The 24,728-nt window shown below is 28.5% G+C and overlaps 4 protein-coding genes across 5 annotated transcripts in view; 2 read left to right on the top strand and 2 right to left on the bottom strand.

Annotated features, from left to right (window-relative positions):
• The window catches only part of LOC112685012 (lipase member H-like), a 28,032-nt gene extending 27,718 nt beyond the window's left edge, over positions 1-314 (bottom strand). Inside the window, exon 1 of the mRNA XM_025556765.1 lies at positions 72-314. Coding sequence (XP_025412550.1) covers positions 72-314 — 243 coding nt within the window. The remainder of the gene's footprint in view (positions 1-71) is intronic.
• Positions 315-6,156: 5,842 nt separating this feature from the next.
• On the bottom strand, positions 6,157-6,749 carry LOC112685000 (the record flags this gene model as incomplete). The annotated part of the gene is made up of 3 exons (XM_025556746.1): positions 6,157-6,281; positions 6,408-6,573; positions 6,645-6,749. Coding segments are annotated over 3 exons (396 nt in total), but the record flags the coding sequence as incomplete, so codon positions are not given.
• A 2,917-nt stretch (positions 6,750-9,666) lies between these two features.
• Positions 9,667-12,747, top strand: LOC112685009 (lipase member H-B-like). The gene is made up of 7 exons (XM_025556762.1): positions 9,667-9,768; positions 9,904-10,000; positions 10,558-10,709; positions 10,886-11,137; positions 11,232-11,438; positions 11,917-12,073; positions 12,184-12,747. The coding sequence occupies exons 1-7, from the start codon at positions 9,714-9,716 to the stop codon at positions 12,263-12,265; spliced, it is 1,002 nt and encodes a 333-aa protein (XP_025412547.1). The 5' UTR covers positions 9,667-9,713; the 3' UTR covers positions 12,266-12,747.
• Positions 12,748-15,785: 3,038 nt separating this feature from the next.
• LOC112685010 (lipase member H-like) lies at positions 15,786-24,136 on the top strand. 2 transcript variants are annotated; one of them, XM_025556763.1, is made up of 7 exons: positions 15,786-16,059; positions 17,740-17,863; positions 17,929-18,080; positions 20,844-21,095; positions 21,224-21,439; positions 22,342-22,498; positions 23,038-24,135. In XM_025556763.1, exons 1-7 carry the CDS (start codon positions 15,990-15,992, stop codon positions 23,114-23,116), a joined length of 1,050 nt encoding a protein of 349 aa, XP_025412548.1. In that variant the 5' UTR covers positions 15,786-15,989; the 3' UTR covers positions 23,117-24,135. The 2 variants fall into 2 exon arrangements, with proteins under 2 accessions (XP_025412548.1, XP_025412549.1); XM_025556764.1 differs by having other exon boundaries at positions 15,788-15,941; positions 23,038-24,136.
• Positions 24,137-24,728: the final 592 nt, after the last annotated feature.

Genomic DNA, 24,728 nt, shown 5'->3' on the forward strand with positions numbered 1-24,728 from the left:
GTGAAATTTTTCTGATTGGGGAGGTAGAGGTTGCAGATTGTTATTTTATTATGGGGTAATGTTATGGATACCGCGACAGCTTCTATATCAGTGTTTATATGTATTTCTTCGCTAGGGTATTCTTGACTGACGAAAATTGCTACGCCGCCGCTGGCTCGGTCGCACGTATTTCGGTTTTTTTTATAGATGTTGTATTGAGATAACGAAGGATTGTTCTTGTCTGTGAGGTTTGTCTCTTGTAGGCATATTATGGTGGGTGTGTAATCTTTAATAAGTAATTGGAGTTCTGCAAATTTTGAGTAGAACCCGTTCATATTCCATTGTATAATGTTTATAATATTGTATTAGGTGTATTATAGATGTTAGGAATATACTAAACTAGGGTTGTTTATTCTATTATAGTATATGTGTTTGGTGGTGGTTTAGCTTGATAGAGGCGGTTGGGCTTGGAAGAGGAAGTTTGATAGTTTAGTGAGACGGCTTTTTATTGAACGATCAGAAACTAGTGGTCTGATTTGATCTATTATGTCCATTAGAGGAGGTATACCAATATTAACTTCTTCGATAAGTGAATGAATGTTGATAGATTTATTAGTAAAATTTTCTAGTATGTATAAAAATTGTAGGTAAGAGATAGGTAGATTGTCATTTTGTGTAAAGAATTTTTCTATTGGTTTTTTTTGTTCATCCGAGTTTGAGTTTGAGTATGATCTATTAGATGAATTTGATCTAGAACGAATTTTAGCTTTTTTAATAGTTTTTTCTTTTTTGACCGTGGTGTTTGAGGATATTTGATTGGTAGGAAAGTCTGGTAGTTTTAGAGACGATGAGTCGGAGATTGGTCTTTTGTGTGTATCATCTTGTGTTGGCGTTGATGGGGATTCTTCATTATGTTCGAATATAAGAGTTGTATCTAATGACCAGTCCATGATTGTAGGTTCCTGTTTTTCATCAGGTTGGGAGTTGGAGGCAGAGGGGTGAGAATCATCATCTGTAGACGTGAGTTGTGTTTCGTTGGTGTTGTTGTGAACGTTGATTGAATTTGTGTTAATTATAGGTTCGATTGAAGAGTATGTTTCGGAGTTTTTTTTGCAGTTATTAGACGTGTGGCCGACGGCTTTACATAGGAAACAAGTTAACGTATCATCCGTGAGGAATATTCTAAATTGATTATCGTTATGGGTGATTAGCATTGAGTTTGGCAGTTTTAGAATATCTTCGTGTGTAATGTACAATTGCCTGCGAAAGCTCATGATATGCCCGTATCCTTCCATGTTGATACCGGCTTTTAGATGGTTAATTTGAGAAGTAGGATTTATATTTATATGTTTTAATGCGTCAAGTATTGCTCGGTTTGGGATTGACGGACATACATTAGACATGACAATGCGTTTATTCGGGTTAACAAGTCTACGTATTTGAATTAATTGATCGTTAATTTTAATAGTCTGTGTTTGTTGCATTAAATTATCGAGAACTTGTTTACTGGATAAAAATACACAGAAACGATGGTTTGAAATACGTGATACAAAGATAATGTTGCTAGGTTTGACTATTTTCCCGATGGCGATTATGTAATCGATTTGAGATATTCCGTCGATAGAATTAAACACTATCGCTTGCTCTCTGCTCGGAGTGTTTTCCGTGGCAGTCGCCTTAGCGAAGTTCATGTTGGTGTTTGTGTAGATAGATGCGGGTTGAGTAGAGTGTTCCGTTAACGATAGGGAGTCATTAGTTAATTGATTTGCGATAGCAGCAGAAACTGATGTGTTATCGATGGGACGGGAAAGGGGGGTCTGGTTAGATCGCAAATTTTTATCGTTTGAAGTCGGGTTTGTTTTTGAGTTGGATATGTTGTGTTGGTATGAATTCGTAGATGGTGAATTGCGATTTTTTTGTGTAGGTAAAGCACTTGGTTTTTTTGACATGTTGGTGGTGAGGGATTTAGTTTGTAGAGTAGTTTTGGTGTTGGGCGAGAAGCCCAAGGAGTTTCTATTCATTTTAATTATGAATAAAGGCGACCGTGTTATATAACGTGATTAATTGGGTGTATAATCATATTATTACCTGGTAACGCCAGCCGTGGAGTATGTACGTGCTATCGAGAGCTATAAAACGTTATCGGCGAGCACACGTGTTGTACAGTCGGTGGTAGATCACGAACTGAGTCACATTTTTATTTCATTACAGAATACAGACAATAATATCGCTTCTATTTCAATTATCGGGACTATACGACCGATTTAAAATCAACCGTTGAAGAAAACCTAAATAATATGTTCCCAAGTAAAAATTATCAAAATAGTAGTAAAGTATCTAAATATGATCATAATATTATGACGTGTGTGTGTTTGTGTGCAGCGTGTGTATAATAGGTACATTTATAGTGTTTATACAAACTATTAATATGTATAGTCAACATTTCAAAATATAAAAATGTTAAAGAAAAAACCGTGTTTCATGTAAAAGTTAATTTACCATCTCAGGTTCATGGGGGGGTTCTGAAACCAACCCCCTATGGATACGCCACTGATATTAGCAATAGATATAGTAATATTTTCAGATACCAAGTTCAGGTCTACTAAATATGAGCCAATTATAATAGAAAATATAGGAGACGAAAAATTTTCCGAAACATTCAAAAATGAATTAACAATTAGTTTAATTTAATTTTCATTACTTTTTATAATGCATTTAATAACTGCCAGACAATTATTTTTAAATTAGGTAAAATTTTTTTTTTAAAAAGTGTATCAGTTAAGTATGAATGTGTAGAAGGAATTCTGTTTTCCATTTCTGTCAGTATCAAATAGTTACATTCTTTTAGTGGGTTAAATACAAACACCTTTTGTTTTTCAATTATTTTATAATAAATTTCTTGAAGTGGATATTTTGCACATTTAATTGATTTTTTTACATACTGTAAAAAATGTTAAAACAGCTGAAATTATCCAGTGGACCATGAATTCTTACAAACATTGGTAAGTGTAGCAAACTATGCACATTATAAGAAACAAATTGTTCACCATATAATGATGAATACAAAGTTATAAATTGTATAAACAATGTTAAAGCTATATTGTTATGAGTTTGATATATAGAACTACTTATTAAAATTTGAACTCCACAAGATAACAGCACAAAATGAGAAAATAAGTTTTTTTTTTTAATTTCCCTTTTAAAATTATTGGAACATAATACAATAAAAACGATCTAAGTTCGATAACTTTCCAATAATCTATATCTTCTATTGCTCTTGGCAGACGGCTAAATTCTGAAGTTATGTAAGGTCTAAGCTTAAATAAGTCAACAGTAATTTGTTTTCTATTTTCCTCGGTTAGTTGAACATCTTTTTTACCCTTTACCCAAAACTCAACAAGCAGTGGCATAGTGATGGGGGGGGGGGGATTTCACAGTAAATAATAAAATATATTTTGTAAATATTTGAACCATTTCATATTTTTAACGCAACTATAAATTCGAACCGAATGAAAAGAGCACGGAATTTTTTATTACTTATTCTGTGATAAATTCGGGAATTCCCTTTCTTTGAATGATATTTTGTGCTTGGATTATTTATGACTTATAATCAGCGAGAATGAGTTTTATTACATATATATTAAGTTCAATATTGTTTATTACGTCTCTTTAAGAAAGTACGTGATGCTTTGACAATTCAAAGAAAGTTTTATTCATGGATCTTCAGTTGTTTAGTTCGCACTGTTTCGTAATTGTAATTTTTGTGCAAATAAGTACGTGTAGTGGTTATGAAATTATTAGATAACTTTGTGAAAATTTGAATATTCCGCTACGTTTACCTACTTCAACTGTGTAAGTATTAAATATTTTATTGATGTAATTGTATGTTGGACTGTCTGATATGTTGTTCAAACTTTAATTTATTAAAATCCGGCTATGTACGAGTTTTACACTCGCATACCCAAGTTTCCGGACAAATATTTTTGAGATATAGTTTTAGAATAGTTTTCAGATTTTTGCCTATACTCGTAGATAGATGTGGTATAAAATATATCTAGTTTTTGAAATGTTTGATAGTTTCTTTTGTAACTAACTTTTATCATTACAATTTTTTTTTATTTTAGTATCAAAAATAAAAAGAATAAAATAAATTGGGGCGGAATAAGATAGTTATAATAAGTATAAGTATCTACAAGAAGGTTCTATTACCTACTTAAAATCAGGGTTCACCTCGACGATCACATGATTAAATAATACCTTAGTACATAGGGGCAACTAAGGTAAAATATCTGGGGGTGCTACAGCCCTCCTATCAAAACTTAAAATAATCTGTAGATTACCCCTACTCTTACATACCATGTTAACATAGGTATTTTAGTTGGATTTACTGCAATGTGTCTTTTTGTATGTGACACTATTGTGAGTCAAGTATACTGTATGCAGTATGCCATGAATAACATGGAATATTTATGGGGGGTTAATCCCCTTAGCTGCGCCAATGCCTTTGTACCTGTTATATCAATGGTTGAAGTAAAAATTTTTGTATTAATAAACGTGATTGTAAAACAAATAAACTTTTTTATTTAAAATTTAACCTGTATAATTTAAAATAATAATAACTGTTCTTGTCGAAAAGTTCTCTAAAATTAATTTATATAATGTATAATATACATTAAATCGAAATACCTAATTAAGAGGGCGGCAAAATTGTCTTCCGCCTCGGGCAGCCAATACTCACGCTACGCCACTGTCAACAAGTCTTTTAGTGATTCCAAGGCATATATTATGTATGTAATCTAAACATACATCGTTTACAATATTAATGGGTAATAGTTCTAACGGACTATCACCTTTATGATAATCTTCATTTATCCTACTATTTATTCTATACATTTATCCTAACTTTCATCAGATCTCTATGGAGCGTCTATATCAGAAAATGTCATTATTTTTTGTAAATACCTGCCCTCTTGAGTACATGATGAATAACCAAAATAATCATTATGCCCTTTTACATTCAATGAAAATGCCTTAGCAGGAGAATCACAAACATTATGACCTATCTCAAATTTAAATATTTTATCATTTACACAAAGATCACTATATAACAATGCTGAAATATCAAATAAAAAAAGATGGAAGTATTCAGTAATTGCCAATGGTTTTGTTAATCCTTGAAATATTCCTATTGGAATTACAAAATTAGATAATTCATTACAGTTAATTATTGATAATAATATTGGTCATAGCTGATTTATAGAAGATAATGAAATTGGCAGGCCATTTATATTGATTCCTAATTTTAAACCATTATTTAAATCTATTTTATTGAAGTACTTTTTTAAAATCGGAGTTAACATTTTTTCTAGTCCAAAGTGAATGTATGAACCGTTATACATATTAACAATTTCATGAGATAGAGATGTTTTCATCAAAGTGCGCACATCACTAGGAACTTGTAAACCTTCAGATTTCATAATTTTTAATATACAATTGGCACAACTATGATATACCTTATGATGTAATATCCAAAATCAAATTTTATCTTTTAGGTCAATATTATAGGGCTGTAAATATAGTGTAATAGGGTTATCTCAAGAAATGGTTAAAACATTCAATGGAGTATTATTTTGAGTTGTAAATGTATCATTCAAAGGATATTTCACTAAATTATAATTAGGTAGAACACTTGAAGAATTAGAAGCAATTGTAGTTACATTAATTATTGGAGGATGGATCGCAGTTATTATAATTTGGCTGTAATTTATTGAAAGAGGTATCATGTTTCTTTTTTTCCAAATTTATAATTTTTTTGAAGTGTCCAGCTGTTTCTAGTCCCAAATATTTTTTCTTTCAACTTATTTTCTAAAATTATGAAATAAATTAAAAATATTATATCCAAATAAACACTGTGATGAATATTTTACATCTAATAAATGTATCTCTCTGTAGATCATAAGTATTTTCATGTGTTAACATTATTAATTGATAAATAATTTAATTAATTTATGCTTATTATAGTAACTGATTTAAGAGTATATTAATAATTAAGTCTTTATTTTAGTATAATAATGTTTTAAAAAAAATATTATTTATCAACTGTTGTCATTAAAATATTAAATAAAATGCAATACTGAACATTCAAATCTTATTTTGGTAAATAAAAATAAAGTAAAATTAGTCAGCTCTCTTTGATCTGGCTAATCTTATGCTTGCATATCTTAACCACTCAGCTACAATATTTTCAAACTTTGAATCAGTTAATTCTACAGAATTACCACTGCTACACTCCTTCACAACTTCTAATAAATTTAAAAAAAAGAATAGTTAATTATTTAGTCTAAAAATAAATCAATTAAACAATAAATTATTCTCCTAACAAATACATTAAAAGTGTTTAAAAAATTTAAACTTTACAACTCTCTCACTTTTTAAAACATTAAGAAGTTCAGATTGTCCAACTGTTGTTGTTTTATTTTTTTCACGACCAGTTCTCGTACATTTTGTAGCATATTCGTCATTAAAAAACTTTCCCAATATTCGATGTACGTGATTTTTAGAATTAGCACCACCAAAATTTCTTATAAAATATTCCTTTTACATAATTAATGCTCCTACTAATGATTTATTTTATAGTGCTGTAGAATTGAATAAAATATTCTTACCAATTTAATTTTAAAAGAAAAATCATTTAAAGTCAAATCTTTTACATCTAGATACATAGCGTAATCATTTAGAGGAAATTTTGATAAAAAATCCAAATCCAAATGTATAGAAATATATAAAATGAAAATGTTCTGAATCACGATGGCTTTCATCAACTGCTGATTAAACATACGATTACGCATATGGTCTCGGTGGCGTTACTACCGACTTCGGATTTAACATCACTTCAGAGACGGTCAGTTTGATCGCTCCTCCGCCCTCGATCAACCTCTCCAGGTAGAGAACAGCGTTTGAGGAGCTCTTCTACCCCTCAACGCTGACGTTTTCGATCTCCACGCGTCCAAAACCATGGTTTCTCGACACATCCACAATCTGAGACATGTGGATGGTTTTAGGCACGTGGAGAACGACAACGGGGGTCATCTCACGCGCCAAATCGAGAATGCCGGCTAGTCCACCCTTCTGGCGGCTGCACAAATCCTCAGCACTGAACCGCCGGTTTCGATCCCCCGCCGGAGCCGCCCACGGCGGAGAAGTGATTACCACGTCGGACGTCACTCCGGACAGTGCCACGTGACTATTACGGAATATATTTATAATCTATTAAGATAATTTACTAAGGAATTTATTACGTACACAGGTGTACACAATCAATCTCAATAGCTTTGATTTATAAATTATAATATACTTCAACTTTCGTTAAATACTATCATAAATATAATATAATATAATATCAAATTAAATAATAATAAATAATAATAATTATAATTTAATATATATTTTTATTGTATATAAACAATTCAAATTGTATTTTTTCAAAATAAAAAAAAATCTTATTAAATTATATTATATCTTTAACTATTTATGTATAATCACAGAATATTTTATGCTGTAATAATAATATAACAAATAATCTGTTATTTTTAAATAACAAATATAAGCCAATTACTACTTTCAAAATCAACATTATCCATTATCAGAGTATAGTCATATGGATGCCCGGGCATCCCCCTAAATGTAGTAAACGGGGCCCCTAAAACGTATGTCTAAAAATGAGGGTTTCTTATTTTAACTGATGTTGCATAAATTAAATGTAATTTATTCTAATATATTCGCCAAAAAATAAATCATGTTTCATATAATAAAAACTAAAACTTAATTTTCGTGCAAAAACTTATTATGATAACACATCAGCTAAAATTGACTACAAAAGTACAAATCATAAATAATTAAGCTGTCTGAAAGAAATATACTAGATTCAAGGAAAACATATCAATAGGACTAATAACCACAATATTAATTAAAAAATTATATTTATGTTTATTTAACTATATACATTATAATTTATTAAATATACCTACATGTTTTGTTATTATAAAGCCCAAAATTATAATAGGCATTCCTTTAAATACAGGTATCCACTCGCTTATGAGTATAGGATACTAGAATGAAACAAGTTATAGGAAAAAAATTGTATCTGACAATTGTTAATAATTTATTTAAGAATAAGGTTTATAGAACTTAAGTACATTTTTCAAAATTACAAAAATAATCGTTTATGTTTAATTCATTTGACCCAAAAATCTTCCTGAAATATTAAAAATTGACCCTTAAATACATCCTAAGATTTTCTTAAAAATTACTATTTTATTAAATATTTAATAATGTAGGCTTAAACGGATTGGAAAAAGATTAAAATACCTTACCTGGTAGAAATATCTGTTCGACAGATGGTCTGCATAGACTATCTCCAATGACTGGCGAATCTAATATTTCAAAAGTCGACAAATCGACCACTGATCAGCGGATATGGGGATAATAGTTAAGTGACAAATTAAAATTGCTTACACTTGAAACTTTAAAGTATTAATGGCTTCAGGAAATATTAGAAGGAAATTGTATGTGTTCACTCTCGACTCCGTTGTTGATGTGACAAATTTTTCATACGAACTATTGTTAGTTGAAAAATTTAATTTAAAACGTCATTTTGTTATCTTGTCTGAAAAATATACAAAAACAGTGTACGGGTATTACGTAATTTTAAGCTGTTTTTTCTTTTTCCTTATAATCGACCATCGAGATCATTCATTCAAACATAGTTCGTACTACTTTCTCCTATCCATTACCAAAATATGTCGATCGAAATTCGGAACCACCATTTGTAGATTTTTCTTGACTTCGTCTACCCATCTAAACTATGATCGTCCCAAAGGTCTCTTTCCTTGCGGAGCTCCACATTTAACTATCCACGCTTATGTTCCTATGTATGTTCTATGTATATATGTTTCATGTATGTCCAGCTCAATGAAGTCTTCTCCTTTTTATTTTCATTAATCTGGACTTTGGTACAGCTGTGTAAGCTCTTTGTTTTTTAAATTTTTCCAGTCTCTCGTTATTTCATCTATACATGGCTCAACAATTTATCTTAATATTTTTTTTTCGAAAATCAGCAGTTTTTTTTTTTTAAATTTCCACAATGTCCAAATTTCATATATTTACATTATCACTGGACAAATACGAGTGATTAATTTGTATCTTGAGGTTCTTCGATATTATTCTCGTTTTGAATATCTTATTTAGTCCATAATAACATTTATAACCGGATTGGAGTCTTTCTTTTATTTTAATCAGTTCATAATTTCTTATATCAATAACAATCCTAAATATTTGGATACTTGTACTTTTTTAAAGTTGTATTGTCCAACTTTTATATATGGGTTTGCATGCTTAGTGTTTATGAGCTTAATGATTAAAAAATACACACACCACATACTAGGAAACTTTTTGTCTAAATATACTATTTTTGAAAATGTACCAAGATTCGGAAATTTTTTAATTTGTTCAGGCTAATTAGTTAACATTATTTTCTGCTTAATTGCAGTAAATAGTGTGGTTCAGTCATAAGCAAATATAAACTATTGAGTTCATTATTCTTCTGAAAAAATACAAATGTTTTAGATAAACACTTTTCAATTATTTATAAAATATAAAAAGGCATTGGTTTGAAAATAATACCTTTTGTATTTCAAGTCTGATGATTAGTGTACGTATTTTTCTGAGTTTAAAAAATGGAAATCTTCGCTATAAATGTCCTGTTATTATTAATGTTGCAGTTAATTAATGGTTTGTATAACTATTAAAAGTTAACTGTATTTTGTCCATGTAGTGGAATATAAAAATACATAATGTCACAATATTAGAAAATTAAATAAATATTATTTTTAATTATTTGTTCGTCCATTTTGGTTCGACTTTTAGCATTGGATCAAATAAATGAAAATAGTTCGGATACTGACGAAGACGTTAAATATGTATATATAAATGGGACTCGATTGGATTTTCTCTATTGGAATTCGTACGTAGTATATTATTTTATTATCTTAATAGGTTTATAGTTAATCAATTAATATCCTTTAAATTTGTTTACGGCTTTTAAATTTCTGTTTGATTATGAGGTGTTTTATATCAGTAGTAGTATTATTAAATAAAATAAATTTATATTTGTTTTATTTAGATTTGAAATTAAAATATAATTTTTGTCATTGATTTGCTCGTATAAAAATATAGACATATTACTTGTTTTTGTCTAAAATATAACAATAAAAATGTGGGTAGACGCTTTCAATTTCTTGTTAAATACACTTGAGATTGAATTTTTCATGGTGCATTGTTTATCCAAGAATTCAACAAAAATTAAACATTAAAGGGTATTTGAATTTTAAATCGACAATCGATAGGTAAATACTACATCGGTATTATTATGTTGCGTGTGTGGCCTACCATCATGGTGTTAAATTCTCTAAGATAAATGTTTTTTTTTTTTCGCATAATTATGAAAATGATAATATCAAATGTATAGTATTTTTTTTTTTTATTATATAAACAATAACATTTTTTCAAATATTTCAATAGAGATCTTGGCAATGATAAACCTATACAAATTACATTTGGGAACGAATCAAGTATACTCAAATACTGGATTAAAGATTTACCTTTAAAAGTCATTACACACGGTTGGCTTGCATCGGATAATAATAGCACTGGAGTTTTTGTCATTAAAACAGGTATGTTAAAGAAGTTGATAATTTAATTATTTATTCATTATAATAAATACATTTTGTTATTTAAAAGATGAACAGTTACATTTATTAATTTTTTAGTTATTTAAACTAGACCTAAACAAATAAATTAAGTATTTTATTTAAATTATTTTATGAATTGTATATGAAATAATAATTAGCTTACGTCGACACCGGAGGATACAACATCATTACCGTAGATTGGAGTAGCATTGGAAATGATATAATTTATTCTATACCAGCTCGCTCTACTGCATCCGTTGGTGCTAAAATTGCAGAATTTTTGGATAACGTTGTTAAAGTTACCAACTTACGTGCATCAGATATACATCTGATTGGCCATAGTCTTGGTGCACATGTTTCAGGGTCATGTGGTTCTAATTTTAAATCGGGAAAAATTGGAAGAATCACCGGTAAGTACAATAGATTACGAATTATTCTTATAATGATAATATAAAAATAATTTTAGAGTATAATATACTATATACTATATATATTATGCTATAGCTTTAGATCCAGCAGCTCCCGGATTTGAGTATTTTTCTTTTAATACTAAACCACTGAGCTCAGCCGACGCAGAGTATGTCGATGTGATTCATACAGCTGCAGGATCTTATGGCTATATGGAAAATTTAGGCCATGGGGACTTCTTTCCGAACTCCGGATTTGCACCTCAACCGGGATGCATTTCATTAATTAAAATGCTCGATTTTAGTAAGTAAAATTAATTTGCGTAACGTTATCAATGTAAAGAAACATAAATTGAAAAATAATTCAAAATCAAGAGTTGAATTGAATATTTAAAGTTAATAAGTTTTTTCGTAACTATATAATTTATTTAGATCTTTAAACCTCTATTATTCATTAACTATACGATAAATTAAAATTAAAAAACTGGGTATTCCGATTAGTCAATGAATACTGGTACGATTCACATTCATATTCATATATCAAGTACAAGATTTTCCTTATTCTTTTATTCTTTCCCATCTTAGGTTATTAAAAAACTAAAACTATTGGATGGTAAAAATTATCTATCCATTATTCTTAAGTTTGATAGTTATTGTTTTAGAAATAACGGTATAAGTGGTGAACAAACCTTAATATGAAAAAGAAAAAATTATGAAGTTTTTTATAATGCTCTACAAGTTAAATTCGTAACTAATGTAGTTGTATATTTTATGGACCACAGTATCTTGTAGCCATTCGAGAGCACATGAACTCTATACTGATTCTGTATATCATAAAAAATCTCTTATCGCGGTAAAATGTTCTACATGGTCCAGTTTTAAGGACGGCAAGTGTGAAAACGAAACCAGAGTTTTTTTGGGACACGACGCTTCACCCTGGTAAATTTATTAATATATTCTAAATATAATTCTTTTTTATATGTAAACGTGTTTGTATATTTTAAGTACCAACTTGTTTTATTTAAATTAATAATATGGTTTATTTTTAGTGCCAGAGGAAAATTCTTCTTGGAGACAAATAAATCCAGTCCTTATGGTTTACATTTTAATAATAAAACGTCATCTGAATAAAAGATATACAAATTATAAAATAAAATAAGTTGATGATAAATTATATCCGTGAACCATCATCTAAAAACACATGTATATTTTATTTAGCTAAGCAATTATTACTATTTTTTTCCATTGTTATTCATCATATTAAATAAGATAAAATAAAATGATTAATAGCTACCATATTTATATACTGGAAATGAAAGAATTCAACAGTTTTTGAGCTTAGATCTGAGTGCCCTGAACGTACTCTAACGCAAAATGAAATGTTAATAAATAAAAATAAAATATACACCTATGTATAATATATGAGTAGATATTGAAGGTCTATTTGTAAAATTAATCAACCATATCTTTCTGAAATCCTCCGCTTATTGTACCTTTTATTTTAATATTCTCACTCATTTTGTCATTTGGTCTCTAAAAAAGTAGAAACAGTAAATTCCAAACGCTGAATTGTAAGTAGGTACCCTTTATTAATAAACAGACTTAAGTAATAAGCTGTCATTTCTTTTTTTTTTATATCTAAGAAAAATTTGCCCTTTTATTTGAATCTATTAAATTGAGATACTTTAAAATACACATAAACATGAACGCGAGCTATAAATAGGGGTACTTGTGAATTTTTGGTAATTAAAAATAAATAGTGAGCAGACTAAACTAAAATAAATATGAGAATAACTATCTGCAGCAGTTTAGCATACCGAAGTCACCCTCAATATCCTTCTATGCGTCACACATTAAACGTGTATAAGAAAAAGAAACATTTTTTTCATTGTCACTTTTTTGAATTTTTTGTTAATGTAGCCCAACAATCACATAGATCAAAATAGGGATGGGTCAATTACAAATGATTTATTCAAAATGAACGAATCATTCCAGAGAACGAATTAATTCAAATTCAGAAGATGAGAACAATGCGTTCAATATTGTTTAAAATACTCCAACCGACTATTTTCGAACTTCGTAATATGATTTGCTATTTACTAATAATTTATTATACAACAGGTTTTGAACCTTTGACAAATGATTCATTTAATTCGCTTATTAGTCTATATCAGGGATGGGCAACTGGCGGTTTGCGGACAGCATTCTGTCCGCGTACTTTTTTGTCTGCCTCGTGCTACATTTTCAAATTACTTCATGACATTTCAGCATTTTTTGGTATTTCTTGGTATTTCATTTTATCGCGTAGGTCGTAAAATGTAAGTATTATATTTTTCTCTAGTATTGAATTGATGTTAATTTATTAAATGTCTGAATATATTGGCATAGCTAATATAGTTTTAGGTATTTGGTAAGTATTGTATGGGTTCATTTTAATGGTTTAAGGTTAAATTAAATTATATTAAATAAATGCTTATTGACAATTTTAATGACTTTTTTATTTTTTGCTTTCTTTACTCTGACCGCCCATTTTAAAGTTCTATAAATTGGCCCTTTAGTTGTCCATCTGTGCCTATATCATCTTATGTTTACCCCAATTTACCAAGTAGTATTTTATAACAGTTGAATAAAAACTTATTTTTACAATCTTTATCATGAATATACATAAACCTTAATATATAATATATAAAAATACATATACCAGTGGTCCATAGAGTAAAAGCTATGAACCTACACAAATCAGGGACGACCTAGTCCACTGGGATACCGGGACGTTCCCGGTGGCCTGACCTATTTATTCGGATTTTTCATTGGCCTGACGGCCGTATCACTTTTTTTTTAAATAATTAGTTTTCAAAAAAATTAAATAGTTTTGAAAAGAAGTTTTTGCACTTCAAAAGTTATCTAAAACATAGTTAATAACATTTCAGAAGAATACCCATGACCGCCGATAAATAAAAATATAATATAAGTTGAATAAATAAATATAAATAAAATATTTGTATTACGAGTATTTACAATGGTGCACCCGCTAGAAGGTTAATATGGGTATTTTGGGATACAGAAAAGCCTTATTATTATTGTGTATGTTTCGTTGACACAAATGAGGGGCCGGGGTTGCTGAGAAATTAAGTCAAGTAATGTGTAATAGTTGTAAAAACTGTACACTGTGTCGTTAAAAGTATTGATAAAATACAATTCATATAGTAATGCTCATCAAGTCTTAATAGTTGCTTATAAGTATTTATTGTGTCTTCCTGTTACCCAAGTTGTCTGTGAACGATATTTTTCTACTTTAAAGTATATAATAAATATGTTAAGAAGTAAACTTACTAATGAAAATACTGAAACAATTATGTAAATGTCAGTTGAAAAAGAAATTTCGATAAATATTGATAATGATCAAATAATTGATTTATTGTCACAAAAAAGTAAGCTTCTTTCAACATGTCTTTAAAATGTCTTAACTTATTATTTATATTTAAAATATAAAATTAATTATATAAGCTTAATTGATGTATGTATATTCGTTTCGGTTTGTTTATAAAAAATTGAATCATATAGTAGGTATTGCTTATTTATAAAAATCTATTGCTAATTGAACTTTTTTTTTAGTTATTTAAGGAGATTACAGAGTCACAGAGATATGCGTAACTAGGCCTTCGAAATTGAATAGACATAAATAGACAATAGTCTCACAAAAATATTGATATATATTGAAGGTTTATTTATTTATTTTTATGTCCTCTTACATATAATAAAAACTAAAAGATTAGATAAATAAATAATTATTAAATAAATTTGTAGTGTTGTTGGGGAAGGTAGAACACAAGCTTAGCCCTCTTTTACCTCCCCTTTCCTTACTATAGTAACGGCCTATAAGCTAAACATTAATATGTGGCCTGGGTAATAAATTTTTGCCTGAATTTTTCTCCCAGAATGTCTCTGACACAAATACAACCGTGATAACCATTGTAACTAATAATTTAATAGAATAATCAATCAATATATTTTTTTATTCATAGTTATAGCTTTTTTATTAAAATTGAATAATATACACATTATTAATATTGTATAACTTAATTTTACCGCCTTCATATTATAATTTGAAACTTTCATTTATACAGAGTCAATGGCTTGGAAGTAATTATCTCTGTTCAATAATATCTTAAAATTGTTGTTGTTTATATTGTTAGTTGGAACATATCGTATACACTACTAAATAATATAAATAATTTTACAATATTAAATTTATTATTATATAATGTTATTTATCATTCATAAATCATTTTCCATTTAGAATGCAAAAAAATCGATTTGTTTTTATTTAGAATCATCGCAAAAATTTTGCCACCATATTTAATGTGGCTATTGCCTCCCCGAACTACCCTTTGAATACGGCCCTGTAAATACGAGTCAGTGAATGAGTCATAAAAACGAACCGTTTTAGTGAATCGATTTACATAAGTTTATAAATTTAAACGATTAATTTTTCTCATCCTTAAGTAAATGCCTATAGTTCAAGTTGTGTGGTGCATGTCAAATTTAGCAAACAAGGCGAAATTATACGTATATAACTCAATATGCTCACACACACACAATATGGTAACACTGTACTGTTCCGCGTGTAATCCAAATAACATTATTATATTTGTTCAAAAATGATTATATGTGTATGTAACGTTCTGCAGATAATACCAAATGTGTTGTGACATAATAGTAAAATTAGTAAACAATGATAAACGACACTGTTGAACAATGATATAAACGCTCAAAAATGTTCATAAGTTGTATAAGTAACTTGCATGTAAGTAGTTAGTTTATCGTAGTTTGTTGTTATCAATATCACCGTAAAATGTATCGAACACTTCCGATATTATTCATCACCACATGGATAATGCTATTCAGAGTTCATCAAAATAATGGTAAATCTGAACGGATAAGAAATATAATATTTACATTTCAACCCAATGTTAATGTCGAAAGTGTGACGCACAAATAAAGGTGCAAACGTTTTACATTTTATATGAATATATTTTTACTTTATGGGGCACCCTAAATTTTGGAATTTTTTTTTTTTTGTTTTATGTATTTTTCAATGCTGAATATAATAACCGCAAACGAAAACTGGTGCTGATCATTAGTTTTCTAGTTACAGTCATTTAAAGTTGATAGTTTTGTTTAAATAGCCTATATTGGTAAAATTATAAATTTCTATCATGGAGCAATGGATACCACGGCTTTTTCAAATAATAGGTCTCATTAGGTTCAAATCTCTGGAATGATATAAAAATTTTTACAATTTTTTTTTGTTACGTTCAAATCTATATGATAATATACGAGTAATATTACGTGTATTATTATATTTGTCACATTTTACTTTTTATTCTGTGACCTACTTGGGGTGATGTTGCATAGCAAATAGGGAGATATTTTTGTTCTTAACGATCCGAGCGAGCGAGTGACCCCGCCCGGTTTTGAAGTGTACTCAAAAATGTCCCATAAACTAGAAATGTTGCTTTATATGGATATTATCTTATATTAAATAAAGTAGATAAATTATTTACATAAGATGATATATTATAATTAATATTTTAGGTGACTGAAAATCTTAGTCAACTTGACGTTTTTACAAAAAAAAAAAAAAGTAAAAATTAGTAACTTAACTGTTTTATATAATTTTTCTTGTTAAAATTGTTTGTGGACTTTTAGATTTTATTTTTCTTAAATATTAACATGTAATTTTAATTAAATTTGCTGAATCAAAATAATTAACGGCAATTTCGAATTGTGTATACTTTTTATTATTCAATTAATCACTATATCCATAATACGCATGACATATTTATCTTGAATACTTATGTATCTAGAAGTTATAAACAGGTTGTACTATTAAATTAATTTAAACACTTTTCAATAATGACACACAACATATCAGAAAAATCAGCTTATTTTTCTTAAATAAGAATACAACGAATTTGTTCAAACAATTAAACCAAGGAAAAATAGAAATTGTGACGATAAAAAATTATTTAAATTTTTTTGTAAACTATATTAAGTAAATATATGGTGATTTATATCAGCAGTTCTCAAACTGTGCACCGCGGTGCCCTAGGGGCACCACGACCACTTTCTAAGGGCACCACGGTCTACGGTTCATAACAAATAGTTTAAAATGTATAAAATTGTTTTTCCTTATTGTTTTCGTAAAAACTTTATAGTAAATAATGTAATATTTTCTATTGTATTATATCCGGATACTCTCATTTTAACCTTATTATATTTTTATATAATAAATATAATCATAATAACAATAATTTTTATTTATTTATTTTTTAAGTTTAAAAATGCATTAATTTATACTTGAGTTAAATTTTAATAAAATTAATAAAATTGATTTTCGATAAGTTTTTTTTTTTGTTCTGTCTTAAATGTTATTCACAGCTGGGCACCGTGGCTAAATTGGGTCCAAAAAAAGGCACCGCGGAAATAAAAGTTTGGGAACCTGATTTATATCTTGTAAAATGTATGAAAAATAAAATGTATCATAATATATCACCTTCTTGTATCTACGTTTACATTTTATCGTTAATTTTTATCTACAGCAAATTTTTTGAAGTATGGTTGGAATTTTGTACAAGATATGTTCATCGAAGGAAGCACTGCTAATAATCTAATAAAACTGTTGTTTATCGACGATAAAAATATAGACATCAGATACTGGAATGAGTATGTTATGCTGCAACATAATAATAATTATTAATTTAATTTATTATTATCCATGTTTATTGTAGGTATCGTGGAAATGATAAATCGATAAAAATAAAGTTTGGTTACGAAAACGAAATAAAAAAATATTGGATTCCGAATTTACCTTTAAAAGTGATAATTCACGGATGGCTTGATTCAACTAAACAAACAAATGGTGTGTTCAACATTAAGACAGGTAATATTTGTTTTTAACTTCACTAATAATATGATTGGTGTAATTTTAATGTGTTTCACTAAACTCGATTGTAGCGCGACTGGTGTCAAACTGTTTATTCAAAATCGTCGAATGTACGGTGTAATTGGAGCATTATTTAAGGGGGAGCTACAGGGTGCTGTTGTCCTGGCCGGCTGAATATGAGAGGGTGGCTAATTTTTTTATATTTTCAATATTTAATGATCTAATATTTTTGAAGTGAAACTTCTTTACAAAACATAAATTGTATCTCAAAAAACAATTTATATTGCCAATCACGGTGACATGACTCACACATACACACATACTCGGTAATGGTCGAGTACTGTTGATAGATTCAAAGATTTACAAACAATATTTCCTAATGTTGACATTGCACTTAGAATGTTTTTGTGTACACCAGCAATTAATTTTTCTTCAAAAAGATCTTTTTCAACCCGCAGAAATTTGTATTTGGTATAATGAGGCGTTTTTTATTGTTGCTACCTGATGTCAAATTCCTAAATACGGCCCTGGGTGTAATATTTGAAATTTAAAACGTGCGAGCACGTCAATCGATACTATTATTGTGTTGTTTTATGATTATTAATTTACTGTTGTTGAAAATCTATTTTGGATCATAAAATTATAGACATCTCGGCCATTCACGACATGACAGTCGAATGCGGAGCGTTATATGTAGTGATTCAAATATTACGCCTTGTTTTCGTGTGCCTTAGTGTAGAGTGCATGCTCTTGCCGTTTTTCGGCTTCCAATTTTGCTGCAATTGAGTTACTAATGTTTCGTGAAACGCATTTACAAACGGTTTGAAATCATTTGAACGTTTTATTTTTATTAATAGAGCTCGGATGTATATGATTTTGCATATTTTTTTCGCGTGACCAGATTTATATCCTAATATGATATAAATTCGATTCATTAAACATTAAATCTCAATTGCAAATATGCAAACTTGTTTAGCATATTTTTGCATATTTGACATTTTTGAACATATAAATGCATATATCGATTGTTCCTAGATTAAATAGCATATATTTTATAAATTATAAATATAATATTAAAAATTGTCCATATTATTATAAATTATTAATCATTACTGTTAATTGTGTAATTTTCAGTCTACAAAAATTTCTTGTTGGATCTTCGAAGGTCCTTAAAATTTGAAAATATCACCAAAATTATTATTGTACAGTGAAACCCTAATAATTAAAATGCTTAACCTATGAAAAATTTAACTTAAGTAGATCTTGTTTTCGATCTACTATTCGAAAAAACTATGAATTTGTTTTCATTCATAGTTTTTTCCGTATATATTAGTTGTGTTTTTTGTAATAAAGTTATTTTAAATACATACTCAAAAGAGTATAGACTTTTTTTTGCATTAATATTAACTATTTTTTTACATATATTTGTTGAAAAAATAGGCATATTTAATACATTTTATGGCATATAATTGCGTATTTTGACATTTTATAATGCATATTTTTATTAAATTTTGGTCATTAAAATCAGAGCTCTAATTATTACATTCGATCATGTTCATTATCTTTAATCGTTTAGCCGGGTTAACATTACACCATGCCGTGTGAAATAATTGTCTCGAATTGGCTGAACCACGGGACTGAATATTTAGTCATATCACACCGTACATCTATATTATGTGAATTCGTATAAAATTAATCACACGTTACCGAAGTAATCATGTACTACCGCGAAGTTGATTCCATTCGACTTTTGAACGCGGGAGTACTGAATTTAGTCAATTCTCCCTATGTACACGGCGGGATCAAGCAAAAATAGTGCACCTGGAAAAATCAAATTTTCTTACCTCAAAAAAAAAAAAAAAATGAACTCTAATTTTAACTCAGCCCCTCCCTCTAACTTTTATGTGATATATTTATATGAAAAATATTTTTATTTTTTTATTTTAAAGAAATAATAAGTAGTGTTGAGACTATAGGGATATTTGTATATATTTTTAATTTTAACGTACAATTTGTAAAGTTCTATGATTTATTATAAATTCATTAGGTACATATATTTAGATTTTAGAAATTCGTGTTATCATATATTTATTGCTTTATTTTTCAATTTTAATCTTACAATTAACTAAACCTTTATCATAATCTTCAAAAATTAAACAAATTATCATCATAAAAATATTGATAAAATAAAATAAAACAAACTAAATTTTATTTAAAATTGACTTATCTTGCTTTTAGTAAAACAAAGCTCTGTACAAGTTTATCCATGTCTCATTCTTCAGCGATTTCGCTTTCGGTAAAAAAATTAATTAATCGGTATTGAGATATAGATTTTATCGCAAATAATTTTTTGATTTAAATTTTCCCTACTAAAGTGCCACTTTAGGCAGGTGCCTAACTCGCTATAACAATTACATTATAATTTTATCATATTATATTATATCGTAATATGTATCCAAGATATGATTGGTAGTAAATATAGAACAGATCCGTGGTATGTATTGGTATCGTAAATTTTAAAAAGTACAAAATACAAAGCACGGTGTAGCGTGAATCCGGCTTTAGTTGTGGTGCGTATGTAGAGTGAAAAAAAAGAGTGCTGTAATTAACGAGCGCATATTTATCATCACGCGCACCTATCAGGATACATTCATCGCTTCGAATCCAAAAGTTATTTACTATGTATTTGCATATAAAAAAAAAAAAATTTCTTATAGCGACGGTCTAGCGCCTAAGTATTATAGTAATGTTTTAATTTAGCTTATGTCAACACTGGAGGATTTAATGTACTGACTGTGGATTGGGGAGCTATATCTGCGAACATAAATTACCCGATGTCAGTACTGATGACGTCGGAAATCGGTTCAATGCTGGCCAAAGTGTTGGCGAATATTGTGAGGCTACGTATCGTTGAACCGAAAGACATACACCTGATCGGACACAGTCTCGGAGCACACATAGCCGGAGCGTGTGGTTCTTCTTTCGGTACAAATAAAATTGGCCGGATTACAGGTACTTACGTACAGATACAATGAAACACCGATTCTAACCTATCCAACCAATGTTCTCACCGCTTACGGTAATCATAAGCTACTAATAATTATATAAATATTGTTTTCCTGATTTGTACGCTATAATAGGTCTCGATCCGGCCGGGCCAGGGTTTGAGTATGCAAAATTTCAAAAAAAAGGACTTGATAGGACGGATGCTTTATTCGTGGATGTGATCCATACTTCAGGTGGATCTACAGGCTGTTTCAATGCTTTAGGACATGCAGATTTCTATCCGAACGGAGGCAGTCCACCCCAGCCGGGCTGCTATGAGGGCATCAAGTTTTCGCGACTAATTGGACTTTGTAAATCAATTTTTCATATCCAAACCACATTTTAATTTCGTTGGTTTCTGTCTTTTATTTGTTTTTGAAAAATATTATAAATTCTACGGTTTTGACTTTTTTTTTTATCTGTTCCGGAAAGAGCTGACCATGGAAATACTAAAAAAAAAAAAAAATATAATAATAATATCATTCATTACAAAGTTAACTTAGAGGTAAAGCGAAATAAGGTGACAGTGCCGACGTATATCGACCTTGGTTCAAATCGGATCATCATAGACAGGCCTCTTCAAAAAAAGACCACCATCGTCTCATGTGCAAAAGGCAACAGTCTAAAAATAAACTATTGTCAAATCGATCTTGGTTGTAAATTAATATATATTTACATATTAAATCTGCTAGATTTTAGCATATAAAGTGTGCACACCAAAATGTATATTTCCTTTGTATCTCCTAAAAAAGTACTATTACTGTTAATTTTTGTTAGTATTTACAGTGTAAACCACGGTTTTTCACACTTAAAGTATCATACTTACCGACCAAATTTGAGTCGTGCACAAAAAAGCAATAATCTAATTAAAATATGAGTCAGTCAAAGTGAGGAGAGGATTTACTACTTTTAATTTTTAACGGTTAATATAATAAACGAAATTTTAATTTATTTTTTAAATAAAAATTGTTCTGTCATTTTTACCCGTTTGATAGTATAACAATATATGTGTCCAAAATATTTTTGAATAACTGCAAAAATTGATTATTTAATCATTTTTCCCTTTATAAAAAAAAATTGTTAAACATTTTGATCTACTGCCGGCTTTTTTCGTACGGGAAATCTACATGATCACCAATTTCTTTACCCTATGAAATAATTGTATATTACCAAAATTACTTATTATATATTTGTGTATATCGTTTTCTCACAGTAAGTTGCAGCCACTCGAGAGCATACAGTCTTTACGAAGATTCAGTATATCATCATAAGTCTATGATTGCGGTGTATTGTTCGTCATGGGTGCATTACGTTAACCATAAATGTGATCATAACTTTGAAACACCGTTGGGACATGGTGCTTTAACCAGGTATGTTGAAAACATTTTTATAAACTTAACCTATTTTTTTTATAAGAAATATGTTTATATGTATATATCTACTCATAAACATATTTCTTAATATATATATATATATATATGTATATATCTACTCTAAGAATTTTGCATTTAGAACCACTGTATAGGTAATAATTGACAAAGTCTTAATCTCAAGGCACGTTAAACATTATTAGTTATAAGACAAACAAAAGCTATAAAATATGTTTGAATTATTTTTATAGCATAATATACTTTTTTTTATAATAAAAAAAAAATGTTATAAGCATTCCAATTTACTTATGTCTATTTGTTTCAATTGTTTTGTCGCAATTAAAATATTCTAGGCAGTCAGTATTAATAATAAAAGCGTAATTGTTTAATATTCAGCAACATTTTGTTGATCTGATCCTGCATTACATTTTTTTGTATCATTCATAATTTTGAATCGATCTTGAAAATTAAACATTATGAATTTGTCATAATATTATTAAGTATTTAGTATTTTATTGGTTTATTTTTTTATTTTTCAGTGCAAGAGGCAACTTTTATTTGAGTACCAAAAGCACTGCACCTTATGCTTATTCAGAACACTATAAGGAAGACTTATAAAACTATGTTTATTGTTTTCATATAGAAGTTGTTGAGATGTGATTACTCGAATTTAAAGGAGTAAATTAGTCAATTTTATTTATTAACTATATATTAATATTAATAAGTTTCATAGACTCAAAGTAATGTATGTTGTAATTATTTATATTGTATTTGTTTATCACAAGGCATTGTATTTTTCGTATATGATATTTAATGTTATAATATAATTTTTATAAAAGTTCAAGCATTGACAATATTTATTATTATCAAAACTATTTCGTTGGTATGTAATAATGGGACTAAATATGTCATAAATAATTATCACGTTAATAATGTCGTTGTGACTCATTCAAAACGGACAATAGTTGTTATGATCCCCAATGTTTCAATCGATATTTTATAATTTCGTACATAATTTGTTCTTCCCAATGTATATACGGGGTACAATATATAAGTTAATTCCTTATTATTAAAATACTTAAAAGAAGATAACAAAGTAAAAATATTTTTTGCTGGAGTGTTGTTTCAATCTAACTCATAGCAAAATACTTAAAAAAAAAAAAAAACAGTATAATTAAACACGTTCCACGAAAAGCAAACTCCACGAATAAATCATATTGTATTGGACTTCTGGATCCTATCAATATATTACCGAATTTGTTTTTATTTTTTTATATACTCGTAATATTGTTCTTAGTGTTTAATCATAATCGTAGTGCGCTCGATAAAGGTAGCTTAGTAAACTGGATAGTTTTTATCAAACTAATCCACCTGCGTATGGTAGATTTTGTTGGGTAATTATGTACATATATTTGCAGAAACTGTTAGCTATATAAATTACGTGGTGTTCGAAGTTTGGTAACTTTTTAATAGATATTTTCCATCAGATTCTTTGACTCAAAAGATATTGTATTTACTCAATTAGCATGGTTACATCATTTTATCACCTACTTTCTAACGGTTGTAATACTTCACTGTATATGTACCTATTTTTTTTATTTTTTTTTTTATACTTAAGTACAATTTTTATCGATAAATGATAACTTAAAAAAAAATAAACACACATTGTTATGTTATAGTCAATACATAGGGGAAAAGAAATATTTTATTGTAATATTTAAATAAATATTTTACTACATATTAATTGACGAGTATTAGCTATTACTCATTTTTATTTTATTTTTTTATTATTGTATTATTTATTATGGTTAAACGAATAGAATATAATTTTTAAAAACCATCACATAAACAAACGAAAATAAAAATATGAACACTTGAGTAAAATAATAAAGTCAGCTGTTTCAAATATCCATCAATAGTAGCGCGCATGCTTTTCAAAGTTATTTAACTATTTTCTCGTCCAATAATGAAACTTTATTTGTAAGTTCTATATTTTCCTGGTTAAAATACACCACATCGATAAATGTATCATAATTATTAAAATATTTAATGTTGTATAAATATTTTAAAATTTTAAAATATTACCAAACTGTATTAAAAAGCTTAAAATGTGTAAAACAAATAAAGTAGTGACTAATTTTCATTCCCAATTATGGAAATTTACTTTATAATTTTGCATTGCATAAAAAAAAAACAATTTTTTAGGAACTCAATTACCAGATGTATGTCC

The sequence above is a fragment of the Sipha flava genome, unplaced genomic scaffold (genome assembly GCF_003268045.1).
Source record: "Sipha flava isolate LNK unplaced genomic scaffold, YSA_version1 261_pilon_pilon, whole genome shotgun sequence".
Classification (NCBI taxonomy): Eukaryota; Metazoa; Arthropoda; class Insecta; order Hemiptera; family Aphididae; genus Sipha; species Sipha flava.